Source organism: Apus apus, chromosome 3 (genome assembly GCF_020740795.1).
Source record: "Apus apus isolate bApuApu2 chromosome 3, bApuApu2.pri.cur, whole genome shotgun sequence".
Classification (NCBI taxonomy): Eukaryota; Metazoa; Chordata; class Aves; order Apodiformes; family Apodidae; genus Apus; species Apus apus.
In genome coordinates this window covers 87,461,200-87,483,295 of record NC_067284.1, presented here as the reverse complement: position 1 = coordinate 87,483,295, position 22,096 = coordinate 87,461,200, and the positions used below count along the sequence as shown (strand labels likewise).

General features: G+C 43.5%; 2 protein-coding genes and 1 long non-coding RNA gene across 4 annotated transcripts in view; 2 read left to right on the top strand and 1 right to left on the bottom strand.

Annotated features, from left to right (window-relative positions):
- Positions 1 to 10,396, top strand: part of NUP133 (nucleoporin 133) — a 29,471-nt gene extending 19,075 nt beyond the window's left edge. The window contains exons 20-26 of one of the 2 annotated variants that reach the window (XM_051612983.1): positions 885 to 1,043; positions 2,432 to 2,567; positions 4,312 to 4,430; positions 5,926 to 6,006; positions 8,821 to 8,885; positions 9,543 to 9,631; positions 10,041 to 10,396. In XM_051612983.1, the coding sequence (XP_051468943.1) occupies positions 885 to 1,043; positions 2,432 to 2,567; positions 4,312 to 4,430; positions 5,926 to 6,006; positions 8,821 to 8,885; positions 9,543 to 9,631; positions 10,041 to 10,177 (786 nt within the window). In that variant the 3' untranslated portion in view covers positions 10,178 to 10,396. The remainder of the gene's footprint in view (positions 1 to 884; positions 1,044 to 2,431; positions 2,568 to 4,311; positions 4,431 to 5,925; positions 6,007 to 8,820; positions 8,886 to 9,542; positions 9,632 to 10,040) is intronic. The other variant, XM_051612984.1, reaches the window with a different exon arrangement.
- Positions 2,350 to 11,232, bottom strand: LOC127381992 (uncharacterized). Its single transcript, XR_007888841.1, has 3 exons — positions 11,123 to 11,232; positions 9,471 to 9,583; positions 2,350 to 2,548 (listed from the first exon to the last, which is right to left on the bottom strand). It is a non-coding gene; the product is annotated as an uncharacterized LOC127381992 (long non-coding RNA).
- Positions 11,233 to 14,143: 2,911 nt separating this feature from the next.
- ACTA1 (actin alpha 1, skeletal muscle) lies at positions 14,144 to 16,536 on the top strand. The gene is made up of 7 exons (XM_051612985.1): positions 14,144 to 14,261; positions 14,359 to 14,499; positions 14,651 to 14,975; positions 15,102 to 15,263; positions 15,472 to 15,663; positions 15,791 to 15,972; positions 16,119 to 16,536. Exons 2-7 carry the CDS (start codon positions 14,371 to 14,373, stop codon positions 16,260 to 16,262), a joined length of 1,134 nt encoding a protein of 377 aa, XP_051468945.1. The 5' UTR covers positions 14,144 to 14,261; positions 14,359 to 14,370; the 3' UTR covers positions 16,263 to 16,536.
- Positions 16,537 to 22,096: the final 5,560 nt, after the last annotated feature.

The following is a 22,096-nucleotide window of genomic DNA, read 5'->3' as shown; positions in this document are numbered from 1 at the left end:
GGAAAGAGGAATCCTTCAGTCTACAGGTTTCCTGGTCTACGGTACAGAAGGGTTGTTTAATAAGAACAGGCAAAAGTATTAATAACAGACAGAAATTATAGTAAGTGTTTTTAATAGTGAGAGTTAAAAATGTGAGAGTACTGCCAAAGAAGGGTAAAAATTGTCTGTTCCCGTCAGGTGTCTTTTTTTTTTTTTAAGGGAAAAAGCACGTTTCTGAAAAGAAGTTGCTATCAAGTCTAATGGGTAGAATATCAGACTGGCAACCTCTTCAAACTTTGTTAATGCGATTGAAATTCAGCATTATTCTAAAATTACTCTGAAAAGACTAAAACATAAACCATGATTAGTTATGTAATGTTGGAGTTTTTGAGGATAAAATAGGTGGTGTAGTTTGTTTTTTTTTAAAGACATTAGTTTTTAACAGTGACTGAGAGAAGTAAGGTTGTTCAGTTGGAGACAGGAGGGAATGTTTCAAAACCAGTGACAGCAGAAGCAAGCATATATGAAAGGAAGTAGTAAGCACCAAATTCTGAGCTGGGGAAAGGAAGAAGTTAAAAAATAGGCATCACATCACCCGCCATTCTAGTCTTGTTTCCATTGTTGTGGGTTAATATGAAGAATTTACATTTGGCACTTCCTTTGCTTCCATTGAAAGATAAACCCTGCTGTAGGTATCAGCATCTCTTGCACTGTAGCTGGTTAAATCTTTAAACACTGTTTCTATCAGAACTCTTTTTTTCATCAACAGTATGTGTGTGTGTCTTGTTTTGTTAAGTGGGTTCTTACCATGTTTTTACCAACTGTATTTTATGAAACATTTTGCCTTAGAAGACATACGAGATATTTAAATGTAACTTTTAAAACCAACTCATATTCCTTTTCAGAATTTTTCAGATTTCCTGTTTCGGTGGTATTTAGAAAAAGGGAAGCGAGGGAAGTTGTTATCTCAGCCTATTGCTCAGCACGGGCAGCTGGCCAGTTTCTTGCAAGCTCATGAGCATCTCAGCTGGTTACATGAAATCAATAGTCAGGATTTGCAAAAGGTAGGGGTTTTTAATACAACCAAATGGAAATACTGTATGTTCAATGAGTCAAGTACATCTTCAGGAAAGCAAATGAATCTAGTTCTGGCTCTTCACCATCAAAAGGAGACTATCTAGATGACTTAGGGGAGAGATGACATGGATTATTAATGGAGTACAAAAAGCCTCCCTCCAGGCACCATTTGGTATATCATATAAGCCACTGCACCATGTTTCATCCCTTGTTGGTGACTAATACTTTGTATCAAGGAAGTTTTATATGGCTACGTGATCACCACTTCTGTGGAAATGGGAGTTCACAGGGAGTATTAAAAGCATTATGAGATTATCCAGCAAGGGGAAAACTGAAATTTTTATTTCAGAACTGACTGTTTAAAGCAAAGGAATTTGGAGTAAATCACAAAAGTAAAAAAGGTATTGATTACTTTAATCACATTCAGAGTATAAAAGCAGTTGCCTTTTTTAATAGCTAATAGGCACATGGATAGATAATGTAATACTGTTTTTGAACTTGATTCTTTCTTGTCTTTTAGGCTGCCCAGTTATCTTTGCTTACTTTGTGTTGGTCAGTCTTTCTTTCCTTCTGCTAGATTTATAAATATATTTCACTTTATCAAATAAATTGATTCTAAAGAAGAATGGCTTCTTTCAATGCATGTGCACATTTATTAAGCATGCAGAGCACTGAAATGTTTATCCTACTGCAAATTATGGGTTGATAATATTTTTATGCCCCTTAAAAAAAACCAAAACATACCTATACAAAACCCAAGCTAACAAAAAAAACCCCAAGCCTGCCCTGAGAGTCTTGTAATATTTAATTCGTGTCAACTGAGGTTTTGTCTTTTATAGCAGATCACTATGGAGAGAGGACAAGGATTCTAAAATATACCATCAATTCAGTTTGGATAGTTTATTTTTGAGTAGGTGCTCCAAAATTTTCTCTTCCTTTGTCTGACAGGCAAATAAATTATTGCCTAAATGGTTACTGCAGTGGTTATACATAGAATTCTGTTTTTCAAATTCCTGAACTAGCAAGTCAGTCAATCTGTATGCAAAGCATATTTGCCTGACTTTTACAGCAAAACTTTGAATAAGATCCCAGAGGCATAATATGTGAAGTTGCAGTTTATCCTTTGACCATAAGATATTTTGATTAGTAATGAAAATGTTTTTTGGATTTAGTTAGATATAAGTAGAGATCTGTATCTCTTCCTGAAAAGTGTAATGCAGAGTTTCAATGTTAAGTTGTACAACTTGTAAAAATAAGAGTTATGGTATTACAAACAATTAATAGCTGTGAGACTGCAGTTCAGATTAAATCTTTATCTGTTAATCTTCTGATGTTAAATTCTAAAACTGGTTTCTAACATCTTTATACATTTTAGGCTCACAGGACCTTGCAGACTTTAGCAAACATGGAGACTCGATATTTTGCAAAGAAGAAAACACTTCTTGGCTTGAGCAAATTAGCTGCACTGGCATCTGACTTTTCAGAAGATATACTGCAAGAGAAAATAGAAGGTAAGAAATAAAAACAGTGCAAAACAAAGACAAGACTAATGAAGTTAATGAATTTGAATAATTTTAATTTTGCAGATAGCTAATTTATTAATCTAAGGACTCCAACTTAATGTGGTAAGGATAAATGGGCTGATGATTTTGCTTGTTGCATGAAGGATAAGACAGCATAAGACAGTAACTTCAGTGTTTAGCTTCACCTGTGAGTTAGAAGTATGAGCAAGAGAAATTTGTACCTTTTCACTTTTTCTAACAAAATACTGGCATAAATTACAAGCTGTGCAGTCTTTTTGAGAAGTATTTAGACAGTTCTGAAGCAGATGAAGCTGCATTTTATATTTCAGATACAAGGTAAAATTTAATTTCTTAAAACCTGTTCATTGAATGGCTCTAAATTTTTTAATTTTTTCTCAAGTTCTGGGACTCTTAGGCTCTACGAGGAGATGCTGTAACTATGTTGTATTGTAATTATGTACCCACAAATATACACATTTATGATCAAAAAGTGCTTTCTCAGCGTCTTACTCTCCCTCTGTCTAGAAAGGTTACAGTGACAGTGCTTCAGTATTCTCTAGCTGAAAGGGAGTTAATGGAAAAAGTAGGAATACCTGTTTTGCTTCATTACTAAATGCAACAGTTCCACTGCTCTGCCATGGCTGTAATTTTGGAAAATACCCTTTTTCTGATACTGTTTGTGCAGCATGTGTTGCTGTTTTTACATGTTTGTGAAAAAGAAATACTACACTAATTGTTACGCTAATACTGGTCACCAAGGGAAAGCTTGGAAATATTACTCAAGGTTACTATTCAAGCTTACTTGCAATTATCTGCGTATTTATCAGTGTATATTTTGTACAATTCTTAAAATTAATCCTGTTGAAAAAAGACTCTGGAGATAATGACGATAACCAAGTTATCAAGTTATTTGTAGCTTGTAATAACATATTGTCAGTCCTTTAAATTATATAAGGCACTGCATGAAATCTTGAAGTTGAAATTTGTTTTTCTCACCATTGTGAGAAATGTGAAGAGTCTCATCTTTGAATAGGAAAATCCTAGGAAAATGAGGAAATCAAAACTTTATTTCAGTAGAGTAATGGACTCTCAAAACTTGGAGTTTGCTACACATTTACAGATAACACCCGATGTAGTTTTAAAAAATTACGCTCTCTGTGTATCAGTTTTCTATCGGTAAAGAATAATTATTTCAGCCCCTTCTTGCTTATCCATTCAAACAGATAAAATGCTTCTTTCTACTAAGCATAGGAACTTGGTGGGGTGGGGAGAGGTCGCAGGGTTCACATGCTGTGGCTGAAATTCCTCCATTTTGTTTCCACCTAATAAGTTTATAACTCGGAAGCCGATTATACTGGAAAATAGTAAAAAATGGAATGAGATGGAGTAAGTCCATGGCACAAGTCTTTAGCCAAATGTAGCACCTAACAATTGCAACCAGCTTACCTGCAGAGTGCAACAACTTCCCTACAATCCTATGTATTCATTTTGTGGTTTTGAGGAAAAAGAAGAATTATCAGTCTGCATTACACTGGTAAATTGAGTGGAAAGTAAGAACTTGCTCAGCAGGATGACAATATTGAAATACAAGTATTTCTGTGCTTCAGGAACATAGTTGAGTGTCCAAACAAAATGCTTCATAACAAACACTTGTAGACCTGAATAATATTGTGACTTGACAGTTATTACATTTTAATAACATGAAATATTTGTTTCCTTAAATGACTACAAGAAATATCAGAACAGGAACGCTTTCTATTACATCAGGAGACACTTCCTGAACAACTACTGGCAGAGAAACAGTTGAACCTCAATGATATGCCAGTGTTGTCTGCATCTCAGCTCATTGATGTAAGTATCTCATGTTTTCTTCATTACACAGGTAAAATTCCAATATGTTTTCTGCCTCTATGTGATAAAAAAATAAGATCACAGCTGTCTTTATCCCTTACATGACTTGCTAGGTACCTAAAGATCTGCTATATGAATTGGTTTATCTTTGCTTAGTTTTTACCAGCACCAAACTTCAGAATGCTGGTTTTGGTTCAAATTTCTTCTTGTTGAATGTGTGCTTTAGAGTGCTGTTAGGAGAAAAAACAAACCAAATCAGTGCCAGGAGTTGATTTACTGGTCTAAGACAGCTCTTGCATTTGAGACAATTTTTACCTTCTTTTACATCTTCAGTAGGGCAGAACTTGGAAGGCAGAAGGAGCAAAGAATTCCACCTTAGTGGTGAAGGATACTGGAATCTAGAAAAAGAAAGGGCTAGAAGAGGCTTTTGGTCACCTGTAGCAAAGATGCACCTGAAGTCTTTCTACGTTTTTCCTTTTTCAAAAACAAGCCAAAAAACCCCCCAACCCATACTGAAAGGAAAACATGAACTGCTCTGGTAGTGGGGTCACTAATAGTGCTTGACTCCCTTTCCATACTCTTTTCTGCTGGTAACCAGCAACCAGTAGTAGCCTTACTACTTCTGCCTTGTTGGCAGCATATTTTTACCAGCCAGTGATGCACAAAAAAAATACTTAAGGAGCAACAACAACACATTGTAAAACAAATCAGGTCCTGCTTGAGTGTCAGTTTTGCAACTCCTTACTTGTAATCTCAAAGAAAATCAAATGCTGATAGTGTGCTTGTTTACATTCTCCTCACTTTCTTCGAACAACACTAATAGCAGATTCTGGAGTCATTACCTGTATCTTGAAGTGAGATTATGTGTGGGATTATGGGAGACTAAGAAGTGTCACTCATGACATGGCAAGCACTGGCACCACAACAATTTTCCTTCTGAATTCCCTTTATTGTCAAACCAGTGTTCATACTTGCTACTTGCAATGCGAGAATGAAACTCAGAAAGTGTAACTGTAAAGAGCATTACTGTTAATTTTTCTTTAAAGTACTAATTTAGGATTTTGTTGTGGGGTGGAATGAAATATTGATAGTGAGCTTGTCTGTTTTTAAAAGGTGAAAGGTAGTACGTGTGCTTAAATATTGCTTTGAGCTTAATTGCCAAAATAATTGAGAGCTTATTTGTGGAGCTGAGCTCTGGCTACAATAGTCCAGGAATGTTACAGCCTTAAATGGCATTTAAATTTGAAACCTAGCAGCCTTATATCCAGTATCATTTGTCCACAGACTATTGTCATGTAGGTGGAATGCTGCTTTAAAACCTTAAATATATTCCTTACTATAAAAATACTTGCAGTTGAATCAAGACATATTTTCATGAGAAGGTCATGTAAGTGGAAAATACATGGTGGTCTTCCCACAGTGCGTTGTCCATGATATCAGTTACATTAGTTTGTAAGCTAAAAATAATTCTCTATGTTAATCTCTCATATCCTAGATGTACATATGTGATGAGAACAGAAGGGCCAATGAGTATGACTTCAAGAAAGCACTTGATCTACTGGAATATATTGATGAGGTAGGAAAAGTTTTTGAAGGATTTCTAATCCAGAGACTTTTAATAAATGTATTAGTATTTAAGCCAGAATGGTACATCTGTAGTTAGGTAACATAGTAGCTTAGTGTACAATAACTAAAAAGAACCCTGATGGTTGGTTTTTTTCAGTTTGTTTTTAAGTCACTGGAGACTTCATGCCAAATGTGTTTTAGGTCATTTAAGAGAAATTAGCATTCCTCATCTTCACTTCCCATTTATAGTTTCTTTTTTAGAGCCTTGCTTCCCTACAGGCTTTCTCCAAACAGACAAAGATCATCTGTTTTTAGAAGTTTAGTTCTTGTGTCTTCCCTACTGACAGATTCTCTGATTGTCATGAGATAATGTGGTATAGTGACCAGCTTTTTTAACATGTAAATAGCATTGAACCACAGATCTTCTGTTTTCTCACTGCATCTCCTTGTATGATCTATACCTTCTCAGGAGTAATTTTCCATTAAGCATGAATAAATCAACTTCTGAGGATCATCAGACCTGAATTAACAACAGCATCTGCTAAAATGCTGAAGTTGTATTATTTCAGCAGAAGTATTCTTTGCTGATTGAAAGCAAGAGCTCTTTTCTGATTATCCCAATTCCTGTTAGTCTGGGTAGGGCTGACAGGTAAAATTCTCTCTATAGTAGTGCTTTTTAAACACCATTGTGCCATTTTGATGGCCTTAATATAACTTTGGTTTGATAATTATAAATGTCTTCACAATTATTTTTTTAAATTTTATTTCTTTTATCACATTTTCTTACTGTTGTAAACTAGGGTTGTTTTTTATTTATGTATTAATACATTTACTTGTACTATGTTTAGTACTAATTTATATTTTGTGTGCTGAGGAAACAGTATTACTACTTGGAGTAGCATGTTACTCTGAGTTAGTTCTGTTTAGTTTAAAAAAAATGTAATGCTGCTTTTTTCTCAACATCCCCCTTCATTTTTACAACATAGGTCAAATAATATTTTGCAGCAAAATAAACTTGAGTGAACTCATTTGGTTCTTTCTTTTAAATTAGTTTTTCTACTAAATCTTGCCAACACAACTCATTAATGCTGAGACAACTATATTGGTTTTTACATCTAAATAAAATTAGTCACTCTAAAAACATGAGATCCAAAATTATTTTTTGCTCAGATATTTGAGTCTCTTAACAACTTGAGTAGAACCATTCAGCACAACTTAGAGATCATAAAATGCCAGGCTGGAAGGTCCCTCGAGGATCATCTGGTCCAACCTTTCTAGGTAGGAACACAGTTTAGATGAGATGGCCCAGCCCCTTGTCAAGCTGAGTCTTAAAAGTATCCAGTGATGGGGAATCCACCCATTCCCTGGGGAGATTATTCTAATGACGCACAGTGAAAAATTTTCTTCTGTGGGATCTCCTCAGGAGTAACTTGGATCCATGCCCCTCATCTTTTCCGTGTGACTCCTTGTAAAAATGGAGTCTCCATCCTCTCTGGAGCCACCTTTCAGGCACTGGAAAATGGTGATGAGTTCTCCCCTCAGCCTTCTTTTCTCCAGGCTGAACGAACCCAGTTCTCTCATCCTATCACAGAATCACCAAGGTTGGAAAAGACCTTCAAGACCTTCAAGTCCAACCATCTGTCCTACAATCCGTAACCACCAAACCATCTCCTGAAACACCACGTCTATCTGTTTTTCGAACACCTCCAGGGACGGTGCCTCCACCGCCCCCCTGGGCAGCCTGTTCCAATGCCTCCCCACTCTTTCTGTTAAGAAATTTTTCCTAATATCCAATGTGAACCTCCACTGCCACAACTTGACCCATTTCCTCTTGTCCTATCATTAGTCACTGGGGAGAAGAAGCCAACACCCACCTCACCACAACCTCCTTTCAGGTAGTTACAGAGAGCAATGAGGTCTCCCCTCACCCTCCTCTTCTGCAGGCTGAACAGCCCCAGCTCCCTCAGCCTCTCCTCTCCTTTCCTTATACTGCAGGTTGCCCAGTCCTTTTATGATTTTTGTGGCCCTTCTCTGGAACGGCTCCAGCCTGTCCATAACTTTTTTGTATAGTGGGGATCAGAATGGTGGTTTAGACTACAGTAGTTTTAAACCTAATTGTTCCCTAGTTTTCCCTTGCAAAAGCATAGCATCAAATTGAGACCCATCTTCTTGCTTCCAGGCTTTTAATTTGAAGAGGTCATGGTTTCTCTTATCTTATGAGGGGAATTTAAAGTATATGTGATGCTTTGGGATGTTGAGAGGTGGAAAAAAAATGTGGTCTTTTTTTCTGACATGGTATTTTAAAAGGGGCTCTGACACCAGTTATCTCAAAGTTTCTGTGCAACGAAGAGACTGTCCTTTCTAAGACAAATATGTATCTTGGAAGACATTTACTAATACGTTCATAAAACATACATCCTAATTTGGAGACTAATGCATGCTACTTAGCATGGCCATGCTGAAAAAAGAGCCTTAACTTCAGTCATCATTAGCACATTTTCAAATAGAACTTGCCCCAAATACACTGTTTTACAAACTGATACTTGTTCATGTACTGTAACATAGGTCCTTTTTCAAATTGAGGTACTTGGTCTTCAGCAGTCCTGTGGTGATATGGGTAGTCTGAGCCATTGTTTTCAAATGGAAATGAACAGTCTTTGGTGTTTCAAGACTCTTATCAGGTCATCTGTTAAAATAGTGTGTGTTTAAAAACAATGTTCAGTAATTGAAGAATCTGATTAATTAGTATAATGTGTGACAGAGTGATTATTTCTTTAAATAAAATTAATAAATTACCTGTTTTTTCTCCCTATATGAATTGAAGGAAGAGGAAGTGGATGTAAACTATCTTAAACTTAAAATTCTCTGTAAGGCTCTCCAAAGAGATGGGTAAGTCCAATATGAATATATGTTTTGAGGAGCATTTCTGACATAGGTTTTCCAGAATTACATATTAGTATACTATACTCTAGCTCACTGAAAAGACTGAATTCAATGGTGTAAAGCATAAAGTATCTAATCTGGTTGTGTCTTTTTATTTGTAAAGTGAAACCCTAGCTAAAAACCAAATCTGTATTACTTTGCTTAGCTGACTGGCAACCTATTATACATTCTCAGCACCTGAGGCAGAACTGTGCCCATACAGCTTTCATTCTTACCCTTTGCTAGGGTAAAAGAAATTACAGATACTGATTTATTTTCTCCTTTGGAGCATTTTAAGAGCAACATCTGCAGAGGTCACTCCTGCAAACTTCTATTTCATTTAGTTTTGGCCATTGAACCACATTCAGAAAGGTCACAAACTTGTCAGCTGAAGCTGCTTCTTGTCTGTAAGATTACAGACTGTAGCCTTAAATACTGCTTAATAGAGCTATTCCCATGGATGTTCAGCACCAAACACAGGCTGAATCCAATTGGTCTTTCAACTTCCATCGGTGTGCAAAAGTTAAGTATTCTGTATGTTACAGTACCTACCTTTTAAGGATGCTGGTTTTCATTTTATTTCATCTGTGCAGTTCTTTCTACAAACCATTCTTTGTCTTGCAGATGGTCCAGTTCAGATGGTAAAGATGATCCAATTGAAGCATCTAAAGATAGTATATTTGTGAAAATATTACAAAAACTATTGAAAGAAGGTAAAGTGTACTTAAATATAATTCTTGAAATTGTTCAGTGGTTTTAAAAGCTGCTTAGGTTTAGCACTAATATATAAAAAGTAGTATTAATACATGTCCTGCCCTCCTCTCTTTCCTTATCCCCCTCTCTCTTTCCTTTCTCTCTCTTCTTTTCTGAGAGGTATTATGTAAATACTCGGATTTTAGGCTTAAAGATCTTACGTTTAATTAAATTCCTTCTTTTTTTTTTAACTCAGTTTTATAGGCTACTTAAGCTTAAATGTATTTCTTGACATTAGAATTAGATAATCTCAATTCTAAAAGTATAGTTTAACTCTTGAGGCAGACACAGGTGTTTACTTAAAAATCATCTTAACTGCTAATGTTGAGTACTTTTAGCAGTGCTGTAATAAATTGTTTTGTCTTGTAGGAGTTCAGTTAAGTGAGTATTTACCAGAGGTGAAGGACTTCCTACAATCAAATGAACTTGGCCACTTGAAATACAATGCTTACTTTGAATTTGTGTTAAAGGCAAACTATGAACTCTACGTTCAGGGACAAGCATGATTCTCACTTTTTTAAAAGTATTTTTTCTAAAGAACTGTTAAATTCATGTATACTTTTTTATGTTCTGTTTGGTTTTTTGCTAAAACTTTGTAAAAAAATCTAGATGAGTAATATACTTGGTGTTAAATTTATAGATGTTGACACTTCAGTCAGGGGAAGCACAGATGTGTTTTCAGGCAAAAGAAAAATAAAGTTTTCATTTTCTGTGCCTTTCATAAACTTGCTGTTTCATTTTATATCTTCATTGGTATGAGTCCTGCCTGAGACTCAAAAGACAAACAAACACACAGGGTGAAATGTGGGACCCATGGCAGAAGGTGGAAACTTTTACTGTCACTTCACCAGGGCTGTGATTTCAGTTCAGAGAACAAACTGAAAACATTAATGCTGAGTGACTCTGGAGCTTACTGAAGCAACAAATTGTCATAAGTCTACTCTTTCTACAAGATTCTCTGCTGTAGAAACTAGGTAATTGCAATTTTGCATTAAATGGTGCATTACTAGCACAACAAGGATAACTGGCTTGTCACTGGTCACTCAGTTTGTCTGTGACAAAGGAATAAAGCACAGTTTTCATTCAAAGTCCTCTGGTCCAGTAAACACATGATTCTTTCAGTTTCTATCTGCAAAATTAAAGTTTTTCAAAACATTTTAGTATTTTATCTATTCAACTTTCATTTAAGCTATATTCAGATTTCTAGAATACAACTTTCTAGAATAAAAATTAGATTAACAGCTCACCATGCAGTCATTCACAGCAACTGTGTGAATCTGGGCTCAGGAGAAACCTAGAAAGCAGTTATGATGGTGTGGGAGTCCAGCATGACCTTCCTTACTCAGTAACTTCTTATCTACTGGTTGATGCTGCTGATTTTTTTTTAACTCCACTGCCCCAGTTAGTTATCTCTGACATAGGAATAAAAAAAAGATTGCCTTTTCACTTACAATTATTCTGATTGGCAGCAGATTTTAATCTTTAAATACAAGTTACTTCTGTCTGGCATGTTGCACCTTTCTTTTGCAAGTAGCTGAACAGCCAAAGAGTGAATGCAGAGCAACTTGCATGCCCTTATGTTTTATTTGTCTGGCTCCATGCCTGCTGCAACAACTTGATCCAACAGCTGAGAAGGTCAAAAGTTAAATTGGTTTAAGAGAATCCAGTTTCTAGTTTTAAAAGCACAGCTCCCCTTCTGTGGCTTCCCCTTTTCTCTGTACTAATACAGTAAGCTGGGCTGAGAGTCTGAACATGTTTGGAAGAACAGATTTATCTAGAGAGGTTCTAACTAATATGGAGAGAAATGCACCAGCAGTCATCTTCTAAGATTGTTCTAAGAAGCAAACTGCTCTTCTCTAGCCTTGCATGGCTAGAAGAAAGTGCAGGTAGAACTAGAACTCCCAGCTGTGGCTTCAGAGGAGTGGGTTGTTTAAGCTTTTAGAAGAATCCCACTTGCTTGTTTAGATGCCACTTTAAATGTGGTTTCACATTGCTGACAAACTTAACATTTGGGGAGAAATAAAATAATCTAACACATTACTGCAACTGCCTGCCAAAGTATGTTCTATCTAAACTTCTACTAGATTCTTTGAATTTTGCTTGAAGAGGAATCTTTCAATTGACTGTCCACAGTAAAATGCTTCAGGAATACTTCATCCCTTCCTAAACTGTTGACCACCTGTGCTCTGTCAGGAGCAGAGTGGCAGGGTAAGCCCCGGAAGGCTTGCTCCAGAAGCAGGCGTTCCTGTTCCTCCTTAGCTATCCATCTGTTTCAAAGTGCCTGGCTTCTCTGCTGGAATGGGTTTATTCCGGTTGGTGTAAAAGCATTCTGCAGGTTCTCAGAAAACGATCAGCCATGTAGGCTTCACAACTAATGTTTTAGTCTGCTGCTGGGTTGGGAGGCATTTGGCGTTTGTACAACGGCTTCCCCTCTGACTATTGCCAAAACAGAAGGCTACAGGCAATGAGTTTACTTAAATAAAGCCTCATTAAAATAACTTCCATGTCTAAACTGAAGTTTAATGTTCTTGTGCTAGGAACACTGAGCTGGTTCGCTGTTCTGCTGGGAAGCTGGAGCAGGCAGGGATTTGGGGATATTCCTCCTTTCTCTTCTCCATTTCATTATGTAATAAGCTGTTCTGGTGAGGAACTTCTGTCTCAGATTACGGGGAGGAAGCCTTCATTTACCACCACATATTGAAGGTCATGCCAGAGCTCTAGGTTGTAACCAAGTGTAACAAAACCAGAAATAAACTCCGGACAAAAGGATTCAGGTTTTGGTTAAAACAGCTTAAGGAATATGGATAGCTCCTTTTGAATAAGGAAGTGTAAGTTGTTTCCTAAATAGTTATGTTCTCAGTAATGGAAAATACACACAGTACAGGATGTCCACGCTTCTATCCTCTGCTGTCACCAGAGTAGCCAGAAAGAAAATCAAAAGAAACAGAAGCGATAGAGGGGGTTTATGCTTGCATCAGATTTCACTGAGGATTAAGAATGTTTATCTTTCAGCGACATTAGGCTTTCTGTTACTTGATTTCTGATTCAACACGACTGACCGTATTTTGGAAACCGTGACTGAGCAATAGCTCTGTAGACAGACTTGATGGCTGTGATGCTTTCAGGCTTCCAATTTCTGTCCTGCCAGTTGTCGATAACAGACCTGAAGAATAGTAAGAGAAGCTGAAGAACAGCGTGAGAGAATAGCATGTTTTATCACCAGCATACTTCAATACAGTAACTTGGCAGGCATTAAACATCTATCGCAGAACAAAACAGGGAGCAGCCAGAGGTTGTCTGCTTCTCTGTTGTCCCATCTGCTCTGCCTGGCCGTGGAGGAAATCAGCTGTAGAAATGCCTTCACTTGCATGAGACTCCTCATAGCATGAGCACTTCTAGGTTATTATTTCTTCTTCCTTCTCTCCTGACTGTCTTCTGCTAAATTTTAAAAGGATTTAACCTTGGTCAGTTGTGCCATCTGAGAAAGTCTTGAAGGCTGATGATTCTATTGATTGGCTCATTGGCAGGGCTGCAGATCTACTTGCATTCCTGCCTCTTTTCATCAGTAACCAAAACTTTGATACAGAATCTTCCAAGTGTCCCACATGGAATGTCTGCTTACGTACCCGTAGCTGAAGGAGATGAACTGTTCCTTTTGACTTGCACAACACCTTCAGCTCATCAGAGATGACTTGCCTGTGAGGCTGCAGTCCTTTTGGAAAGGGTGACCCAGGGTGATAGCTGGAGGATGCAGTGCTGCCCGGCCAAGCTCAGCAGCTGCCCATGGGCACCCAGTAATGGCACCAGCATCCATGCCACGTCAGGCTTCTGGGATCAGATGGACACTGGGATTAATGCTTCACCAGGTTTCTCTTCAGGCATCTGTCTAACAGGTTAGACAGCAAACTAAAATTGCACAGCCTAACTTGGCATGGAAAGCTGAGGCTTTTACACGGGACGTCACCCCGCACAGCCGTGTTAGGTGCACAGCACAGGCCTGCCTCGTCCTTCCCTCCCCTCGCTATCCCCGTTCTCCTCCCCGGGGCAGCCTGTACCTCCAGGCAAGACGGCGAGAGCCGCACGTCCCTTTGCGGCCCCGGCTTCAGGGCTGCGCCGAGTGCGGCCGCACAGCCCCAGCCCTCCCCGGCCCGGCCCGGCCCGGCCCGGCCGCTCCACCCTCACGCCCCGGCGGGCCCGGGCCCGCTGCGGCCTCCCCCGAGGAAAGGCCCGGACCTGCGTCCGGCCGCCCCCACCTGCTTTGCCCTTAACGGGCTCGGTGGTGCCGGGGGATTATTTCGGCCCCTGCCGCGGGTGCCGAAGGGGGGGCCGGCAGACGCTCCTTATACGGCCGGGCCCGGCTCACCTGGGCCGCGGCCAGAAGCGCCTTCTTTGGGCAGCGCCGGGCCGGGGCCGCGCCGGGCCCGACTCCCAAATATGGCGACGGCCGGGGCCGCATTCCTGGGGGCGGCCGCTGCCACCGCCCGCCGCCATAAAGGGCTGCGCGGCCGGCGGCGGCCCACGAGCTGCCCGGCGAGGAGCAGGAGGCCACTCTGCTAGCGGCCCGACGCGCGGAGCCCGCAGCCAGCCCAGGTAAGCCCCGCCGGCCCCGCCGCGAGGCTCAGCCCGCCGGGCCCTGAGGCTCAGCCCGCCGGGCCCTGAGGCTCAGCCCTCGCCCCTGTGCCCGCAGACAGCCGACACCATGTGCGACGAGGACGAGACCACCGCGCTCGTGTGCGACAACGGCTCCGGCCTGGTGAAGGCCGGCTTCGCCGGGGATGACGCCCCCAGGGCCGTGTTCCCCTCCATCGTGGGCCGCCCCCGCCACCAGGTACGGAGCTGCCCCGGCCTTCCCCCGGGCCCCGCCGCAGCCGCGGTGGCGGGTCCCCGCGGGCTCCCAGCCCTCAGCGTGGAGGGAGGAGCCCCGGCCCCGCGCTGCTGCCCGTGGAGAGGCCGCTGAGCCCCGCTTCCCTCCCTTGCAGGGCGTCATGGTGGGCATGGGTCAGAAGGACTCCTACGTAGGAGATGAAGCCCAGAGCAAGAGAGGTATCCTGACCCTGAAGTATCCCATTGAACACGGCATCATCACAAACTGGGACGACATGGAGAAGATCTGGCACCACACCTTCTACAATGAGCTGCGTGTGGCCCCTGAGGAGCACCCCACCCTGCTCACTGAGGCCCCCCTTAACCCCAAAGCCAACCGTGAAAAGATGACCCAGATCATGTTTGAGACCTTCAACGTCCCTGCCATGTATGTGGCCATCCAGGCTGTGCTGTCCCTGTATGCCTCTGGCCGTACCACTGGTGAGTCCAAGTGTCCTGCTGGCCCCTCTCCTCCAAGCAATGATGCCCAGGACTGGCCCCCAACAGCTGACAAGTTCTCTGCCCTTTGTGGGCTGTGTCTCAGGTGGCTGTTTTTTCTTTCACCAGGTATTGTGCTGGACTCTGGTGATGGTGTGACACACAACGTCCCCATCTATGAAGGGTATGCCCTGCCCCATGCCATCATGCGCCTGGATCTGGCCGGCCGTGACCTCACTGACTACCTGATGAAGATCCTGACTGAGCGTGGCTATTCCTTTGTCACCACAGGTAAGCACTATTCCTCTCCCCAAAACATCCCCCCTTTACATCTCCAGGAATACTGCAGCTCCTTGCCCTATTGCAAGACCCCTGAGCACTCCCTGTTGGGAGTTTGCGGGTGTTTGGGGGTCTGGAGTCCAAACAGACCTATGGAGGAGGCAGAAGCATTCCCTGTTCCTCCTTTGCAGTCACTGATGCCTTTGCTCTCCCCTGACAGCTGAACGTGAGATTGTCCGTGACATCAAGGAGAAGCTGTGCTATGTGGCACTGGACTTTGAGAACGAGATGGCCACTGCTGCCTCTTCCTCCTCCCTTGAAAAGAGCTATGAGCTGCCTGATGGGCAGGTCATCACCATTGGCAACGAGCGTTTCCGCTGCCCAGAAACCCTCTTCCAGCCTTCCTTCATTGGTGTGTGTTCCCCCCTTCCCTTTCTCCTCCCCTACGTAGGGCAGCAGCTCTCACCTCTCTCCCGAGTCCCCCTGTAGAGTTCTCACCTTGCACTCAACTTGTGCCTGCTTTTCTCCCCTGCCCCCAGGTATGGAGTCCGCAGGGATCCATGAGACCACCTACAACAGCATCATGAAGTGTGACATTGACATCAGGAAGGACCTGTACGCCAACAATGTCATGTCTGGGGGTACCACCATGTACCCAGGTATTGCTGACCGCATGCAAAAGGAGATCACAGCCCTGGCCCCCAGCACAATGAAGATCAAGGTAAGGCTGGAGCAGGAAGGACCCAGATGCAGAAGCAGCCTTCTCTTGCCCTCCTGCAGCCAGTGTGCAGGGCTGTGCACACCCCCGTGCCCACTGCCCTGGGTGGCGGCCTGTTTACTGATCTTGGCTCTCTTGCTTTGTTCTAGATCATTGCCCCACCTGAGCGTAAGTACTCTGTCTGGATCGGTGGCTCTATCCTGGCCTCCCTGTCCACCTTCCAGCAGATGTGGATCACAAAGCAGGAATACGATGAAGCTGGCCCATCCATTGTCCACCGTAAATGCTTCTAAACTTGTTTACATGATCACTTTGCCAACCACGCTCAGGATGACAACCTTCTAGGTTGCAGGCTGCCGAGGACCTGCAACAGCCATGTAATTTTCTGTTTTGTAACGATTTCTGGTTACTGTTGCTACAAAGCTCCACGTGACACAGTGTATGTAAAGTGTACATAAATTAATTTATTTTGCCTCGTTTTGTTCGTTTTTAAAACCAATGCCCTGTGGAAGGAAACAAAAAACTTCAAGAAGCATTAAATCATCAGTCATTCTGTCACACCCCTAATGTGGTTGTTTCTGTTGTCATTTGTGTGGTTTCTTCCGTCACTTGCTGATGTAGTGCAGGGTGGTGGGTGGTGGGGCTGGAGCTCTCCAGGCAGGAGGAGGGTGGAGGAGGGGACAACTCTGTGTGACTTGCAGAGAGCCCGGGGGTGTGTGTGTGTGTGTGTGTGTGTGTGTGTGTGTGTGTGCCTTGCTTGGGTTGCAGAGAGCCCGGGGTGTGTGTGTGTGTGTTGCATCCTGCTGCTCCAAGGTAGGTGCCCCCTGCTCTGCAATGTGCTCCTCCCAGGCCTGGGGGCTGGAGGGGTTACCCAGAGCCTTGGCTTGCCAAGGGTTTTATTTGGCTCAGCCTGCCAAAAAAGTAGCCCTGGCACGCTCGTGGGGCTCCGAGGCATGATGGATGGAGGGAAGGCTGGGGCTGAGGGCAGGTGGTGGGTGCAGGTTAAATAAAGAGCTTTCCACTCCGCTTATGGGAAACCTGCCTGCCACCCTGCTGTCCTCAGGGGCCAAGGGCAGCCAGGGATTCTTCCTCACCCTGCCCAACATGCTTGCCCTTGCCAATGGTCACAGATGGGAGGCAAAGTGTCCACCCCCTCCTCTGCCCTCCTGAGGGAAGATCTTTCATGCAGGGACTCCCCAGGAACCTGAAGGAAAACCCTGGGGGGCTTCCCTCTGCTACAGGCATTTTCCTGCCCTTTTTGCCTCTGAGGAGGCAGAGCAAGGTGGGAGGTGGGGAAGCTGCCCCTGCCTGTCTCCCTTCTCGCTTGCTGGGATGGGGGGCTCTGGGGCTCCCCTTTGTTTCCACTACCCTCCACCCCTCCCATCCAGGTGCTCTGTTCCCTTGGGGACCCACCCTAAAGCCCTGCCAGGCTTGGCACAGCTCCTGGGTCAGGGCACATGTGCAGGAGCTTGCAGCCTCTGGAGGAGGACTCCTCCTGGAGCACAAGGCCCTGGCAGGAAAGGACTACTTGTGTTCCACATTTTCTGTGGGAGACAGCAGTGCTGGCAAAAAAAAAGGGATGATTTTTGGCTAAACTTCCAGCCTAGGAAGGTTTTTTTGCTCTGCTGTGACAACGTTAAGGGTGAACTTGTTTTGCATTTTGGCTGGTTTTACCTGCATTAACGTGAGACCCACACATGAGTACTTTTTTTTTTTTTTTTTTTTTTGGTAGCCCTATCCTGAAGGAAACGCCTGTGGGAGGAACTGGCCTGATCCTTCCCTGGTATCTGGGGAACAGGGAGGCCCCTGGACAGCATTATGAGCCCCAAAGCTGAGATTCCTCTCCGGGTTGGACTGGGGAGCAGGAACATGGTTGCTTCTTAAAAACCAAATATGAGCTTTTACTTGCCATTGTGTGCAAGTTGTTACCTAATGGCACATATTTCGTCTGGCAACTCTCTGTTGTGATTAAGGGAGATCCCTAACTAACATTAAATCCTCAGTGCTTGACCCCTGATCTTGGGTTCAATTGTGGCTTGATGTTGCATTCAGTTGTGGCTCATGTGGTGTTATGAAATGGACTTTAGGATCTGCTTCTGTTATTTGATTAAAAGGCTGTTTTAGGAACACAGCTAAAAGTTAAGTGAGAAAAACAACCTCGTGGATTAGACAGTGCCTGCCATGGGGTAACAGTGCAGGCTGTGCTTTTTGTGCTTTTCCGTCTGTATCGTTACATTTAGTGTCCTCAACCAACAGTAAAAAGAGCTAATTTGGAGGGGAAAGTGATGCTGAGCCAACTGCCTCTCCTCCAGCCTGATCAAAATCAGTGGGAGCAGAGGATGCTTGCTCCCTCTGAATGAAGACCTAAATTTTGCAGGGCCAAACTAGGGTTTAGGACCCGTTGTGTGAGCGCGACCAGGGCATCACGCAGGCACTGCCTTGCATGGGGAGGCCAGTGCTGCCACTGCTGTCTCTTCTGCTGTCTCTAACAGCAGCATCTTGTCACAAACTAACCCACAGCATCAAGTGTTCTCAGTAGTCTGAGTACCAAGTTCATCCTGTTGAAGTTAAGTGGCAAAAAGTTTATTTTTACAGCTGAAAAAAAAAGGCAGATTTGTTGTTTTGCTTGTTCTACCAATGAACTGAGATTTAACAAGCTTTTAAGCCTACCAAACCAAACAGGTTCAGGTTTTAATGTCAAACCAAAACACATGCATTGATCTGAAAACAGCCTTTTATTTGGGCTTGGGGTTTTCAGCAGTTGAAGACACAGATGGTTTGGGAACAGGTGAGTTGGATTTTCACATGGCTTACAAGCCTCAGTGGTGGGAAGGTGCTTTGGGAAATTTTGCTTGTGCACAGAAGCCTGGGTTTGGTCTTCTTTGGGCACTTCTTGGTGATTTCATTATCCTCCCTGCACCTGTAGCAGTGCTGTTGGTAGCAGGCACAGGATTGCCAGGACCAGCATCCTCTGTTTTGAGAGGTGAAGGAATAAATGTGATTGCAGAGGAGTAAAAGGGAATAGAGGGAAGGATACAGACACCAACGTGCTGTAGAAGGGAGGGTAATGGCAGAATGGCTCTTGCCTGCTTCAACAGCATCTTCTGGGGCTGTCACTCTCTGCTTGCTCTGCAGCCTGCTACATCTGAGGTTGGACCAGTGCAGGACAACCCTCTGTAGCTTGGTTCTGCTGTTGTACCCAGTGCACAACGTGATGAAGCTGCCCTGGATGCAAATATCATCAAGGGATGGAAAAGCTGGAGAATGAAAGAGGCCTCAAGGGGACAAAATTAATGAGGGGCTGTTTAAATGAGCTCAGACAGCACAATCACAGCTGGGCTTTAATGTAAACTTCCTTGGGGTTTGCAAATTTCTGGGGTGTTAGCAGAAATATTTAAGGAGCAAAGTAACAGGGAAAGCCTGGGTTCTGAGGGACAGGCTTGAGGGAGTCTCAGAGCAGAAGAACAAAGAGAATAATAGAGAAGATCAGGGCACTCTAGGTGCTTCCTAATTTCATTTTGATAGAAATTTTGCTAATGTTATAATCTGCATTGCATAGAGAGCAGAATGTGGCCCAGGATGAGCTACCTCCCATGAAATGTCATGGCTCTGTCCCCAGCTTGGGAAAACGAACTGGCACCCTGACACACTTCTCCCCTGGGGCTCTAAAACTGCAGAAACAAAAAGCACTTTGACATAAAGTATTTATTGTGTTTGGCTTTGCTGAGAGGACCTGAGCAACTGACACTGTAGCTCCACTGTGTACTCAGTTGACTGAATCTCCCATGGGCATTTAGCCAATAGTATTTCTTCAATGAGATTTACTAAAAGGCCAAAATAGAAACCACTTGAAAATTACTGTTATTTTCACAGGAAACTCCTAAGCAACAAATTCTGTGGCAATATTTATTTTTGAAAGTGAAGCATTAAAACAAAGGCCTTCAAGGCACAGTTGTTCAGAACTTCAAATACTTTGATTTTTATAGGAAAAAGCAGAACACTGCCTGTTAGAGTTGCTTGCTTGTTTGCTTGCTGGCTTGCTTTCTCTCTTCCTCTCTTTCTCTCTTTCTTTCTCCCTTTCTCTCTCTCTCCCTCTCTCCCTCTCTCCCTCTCTCCCTCTCTCCCTTTCTTCCTGTCTTCCTTTCTTTTTGAACCAAACACACATTTTTATTTAAATAAACAATTAAAAGAGCTATTCAGATGTATAGATTTCCATGGTGCATGTCCTGTGGCTGGAGAAAGGAGCATATGAGGGTGACTGTAACCTGTTGATCAACTGATGGATAACTGCAGGCAGTGCTGGTGTGGAGGGCCCCACATGGGGCAGATGCTGGTCAGGATGGACAGGTTGAGTGACAGAGCCATTGGAGCAACCCATCAGCCTCACTCTCTTTCTCAGGAACTGCTGGCAGCTTTGGGGAACCCCTTCAGCCCGTGAGGGGCAGAACAGCCTTTCAGGGGACCAGAAGCATTTGGCTTGAAGCCTGGGGAAGTAGTTGTAATTGCAGCTGGCAAATGCTCTATTTTTTATTTGCTCAGGACATGAAAAATAAAGCAGCTTCTGGCTGCCATGCAGCATGGAAAGCTGGGAGTATTGCTGGCTCCATTGGGGTTGTGCGCTGTGTGTGATGGAGATGAGCAGATGATGGAGAAATCTTTTAATTGCCCAGGGAGTCTCCTTCTTGCCCCCCTCAGGGCATCCTGTCAGTGTTGAAATTGCATTGCCTGGTACAGACCTGAAGCCAGCAACGTGCAGACCTCCAGCACTGAGGCGACCCTGGCAGCTTATCCTCTTGAGCTTACAGGGACCACAGCCAAATCCCATCTTGTCTTGGCTGCTCAAGTCAATGCTTTGAAACTAAAGTGTGTGGCTTGGAGGCAGCTCTGGCTGTTGTTGTTCAGGGAGTGCCACAGGCAGCCAGGGAATGAGCCTCTCTGTAACCCCACCTCAGGGAGCCATGTATATATAGACCCCTGGAAGCAGTTTTCTTCCCTGGCACATCCCTCCCACCCGTAATACCCTCCAAACATGCTCTCCCTGCCCCCCCGCACCCTTGCTTCTCAGCTTCCAGCAGCTTCTCTCCCTTCCAGTGAAAACAAAGCTTTGAAGCTGAGAAATCTCACTGCTGGAGGGAAAAGGGGAGGACTGCCTTATAAAAGGGCTCTCACAGATAAGTAGCCTGAAACAAGTGGCAACAGGCATCAGTTCCTCTGGCTCACAGAGACAAAGTTATTTATTTGCAGTATGGTTGGATGTTCTGCAAGGACCTGAGTTGCCTTTGCAAAGGAGGTCATGCCTCCTAGGTCTTCTGGTTGGGTTGCCCTATTTCACCAAAGCAGGAGCGTTTTGGGATTCAGGTGCGTGAGTATAAGGGGACTTATGTAGGGCTGCAGCTGTTCTGTTCCCAGGGGAAGAGCTGTCCTGGTGCCCAGCATCCACCGGCAGCAACAAGGGTGCTCCCAGAGGCAGCACTGGGGTGGTGACAGCAGATAGCGACCTTTCATCCCACACCTCCTGATTCCTCAGACACAGACATCACCTAATCTATTTGGATGCAATATAAAATGAGTTTATATTGCTGTTAACAGTGGCTAGTGCTGAGCTTAGGTTGTTGGTGTTGGCTGGCTGGGACAGCACTGGGAAGGGGACAAGCAGACAGCAGAGGCAGGGCTAGTCACCAGCACCATGCAAGACCCACAGCACTGCCAGTTGTGCTGGGACAGTAGACAATGACAGGAGAGTCTTGCCGTTCCCAAACCTCCTGTGAGATGGCTGGCTGCAGAGGGAGGGATGGGAGCCATGCAAGTGGGAGGAGGTCTGAAGCCGATCAACCCAAAAGAAGCCAAGAAGGTTTCCCAGGGCAGCTCTAAGATTTTTTTAAATCCCCTTTAGCAACCATAATCACAAAGAATTGTTCAAATAACAAAAGCATGAGAGTCCAAACAAGAGTGAATTTGCCAGCAATAAGCAGCGCTGTCACCGGGCTGTGGAGTATGTCCAAAAGGTACAGTGGGGACCTCTGTGTGCTCTGTGCTACATTCTACACTGAAAATGAAGTGTGGTCCAGGTGCTGAGGCTGTCCACTTTCTTGCCATGAGTTATTCGGAGTGGCTGTGTGGGGACTGA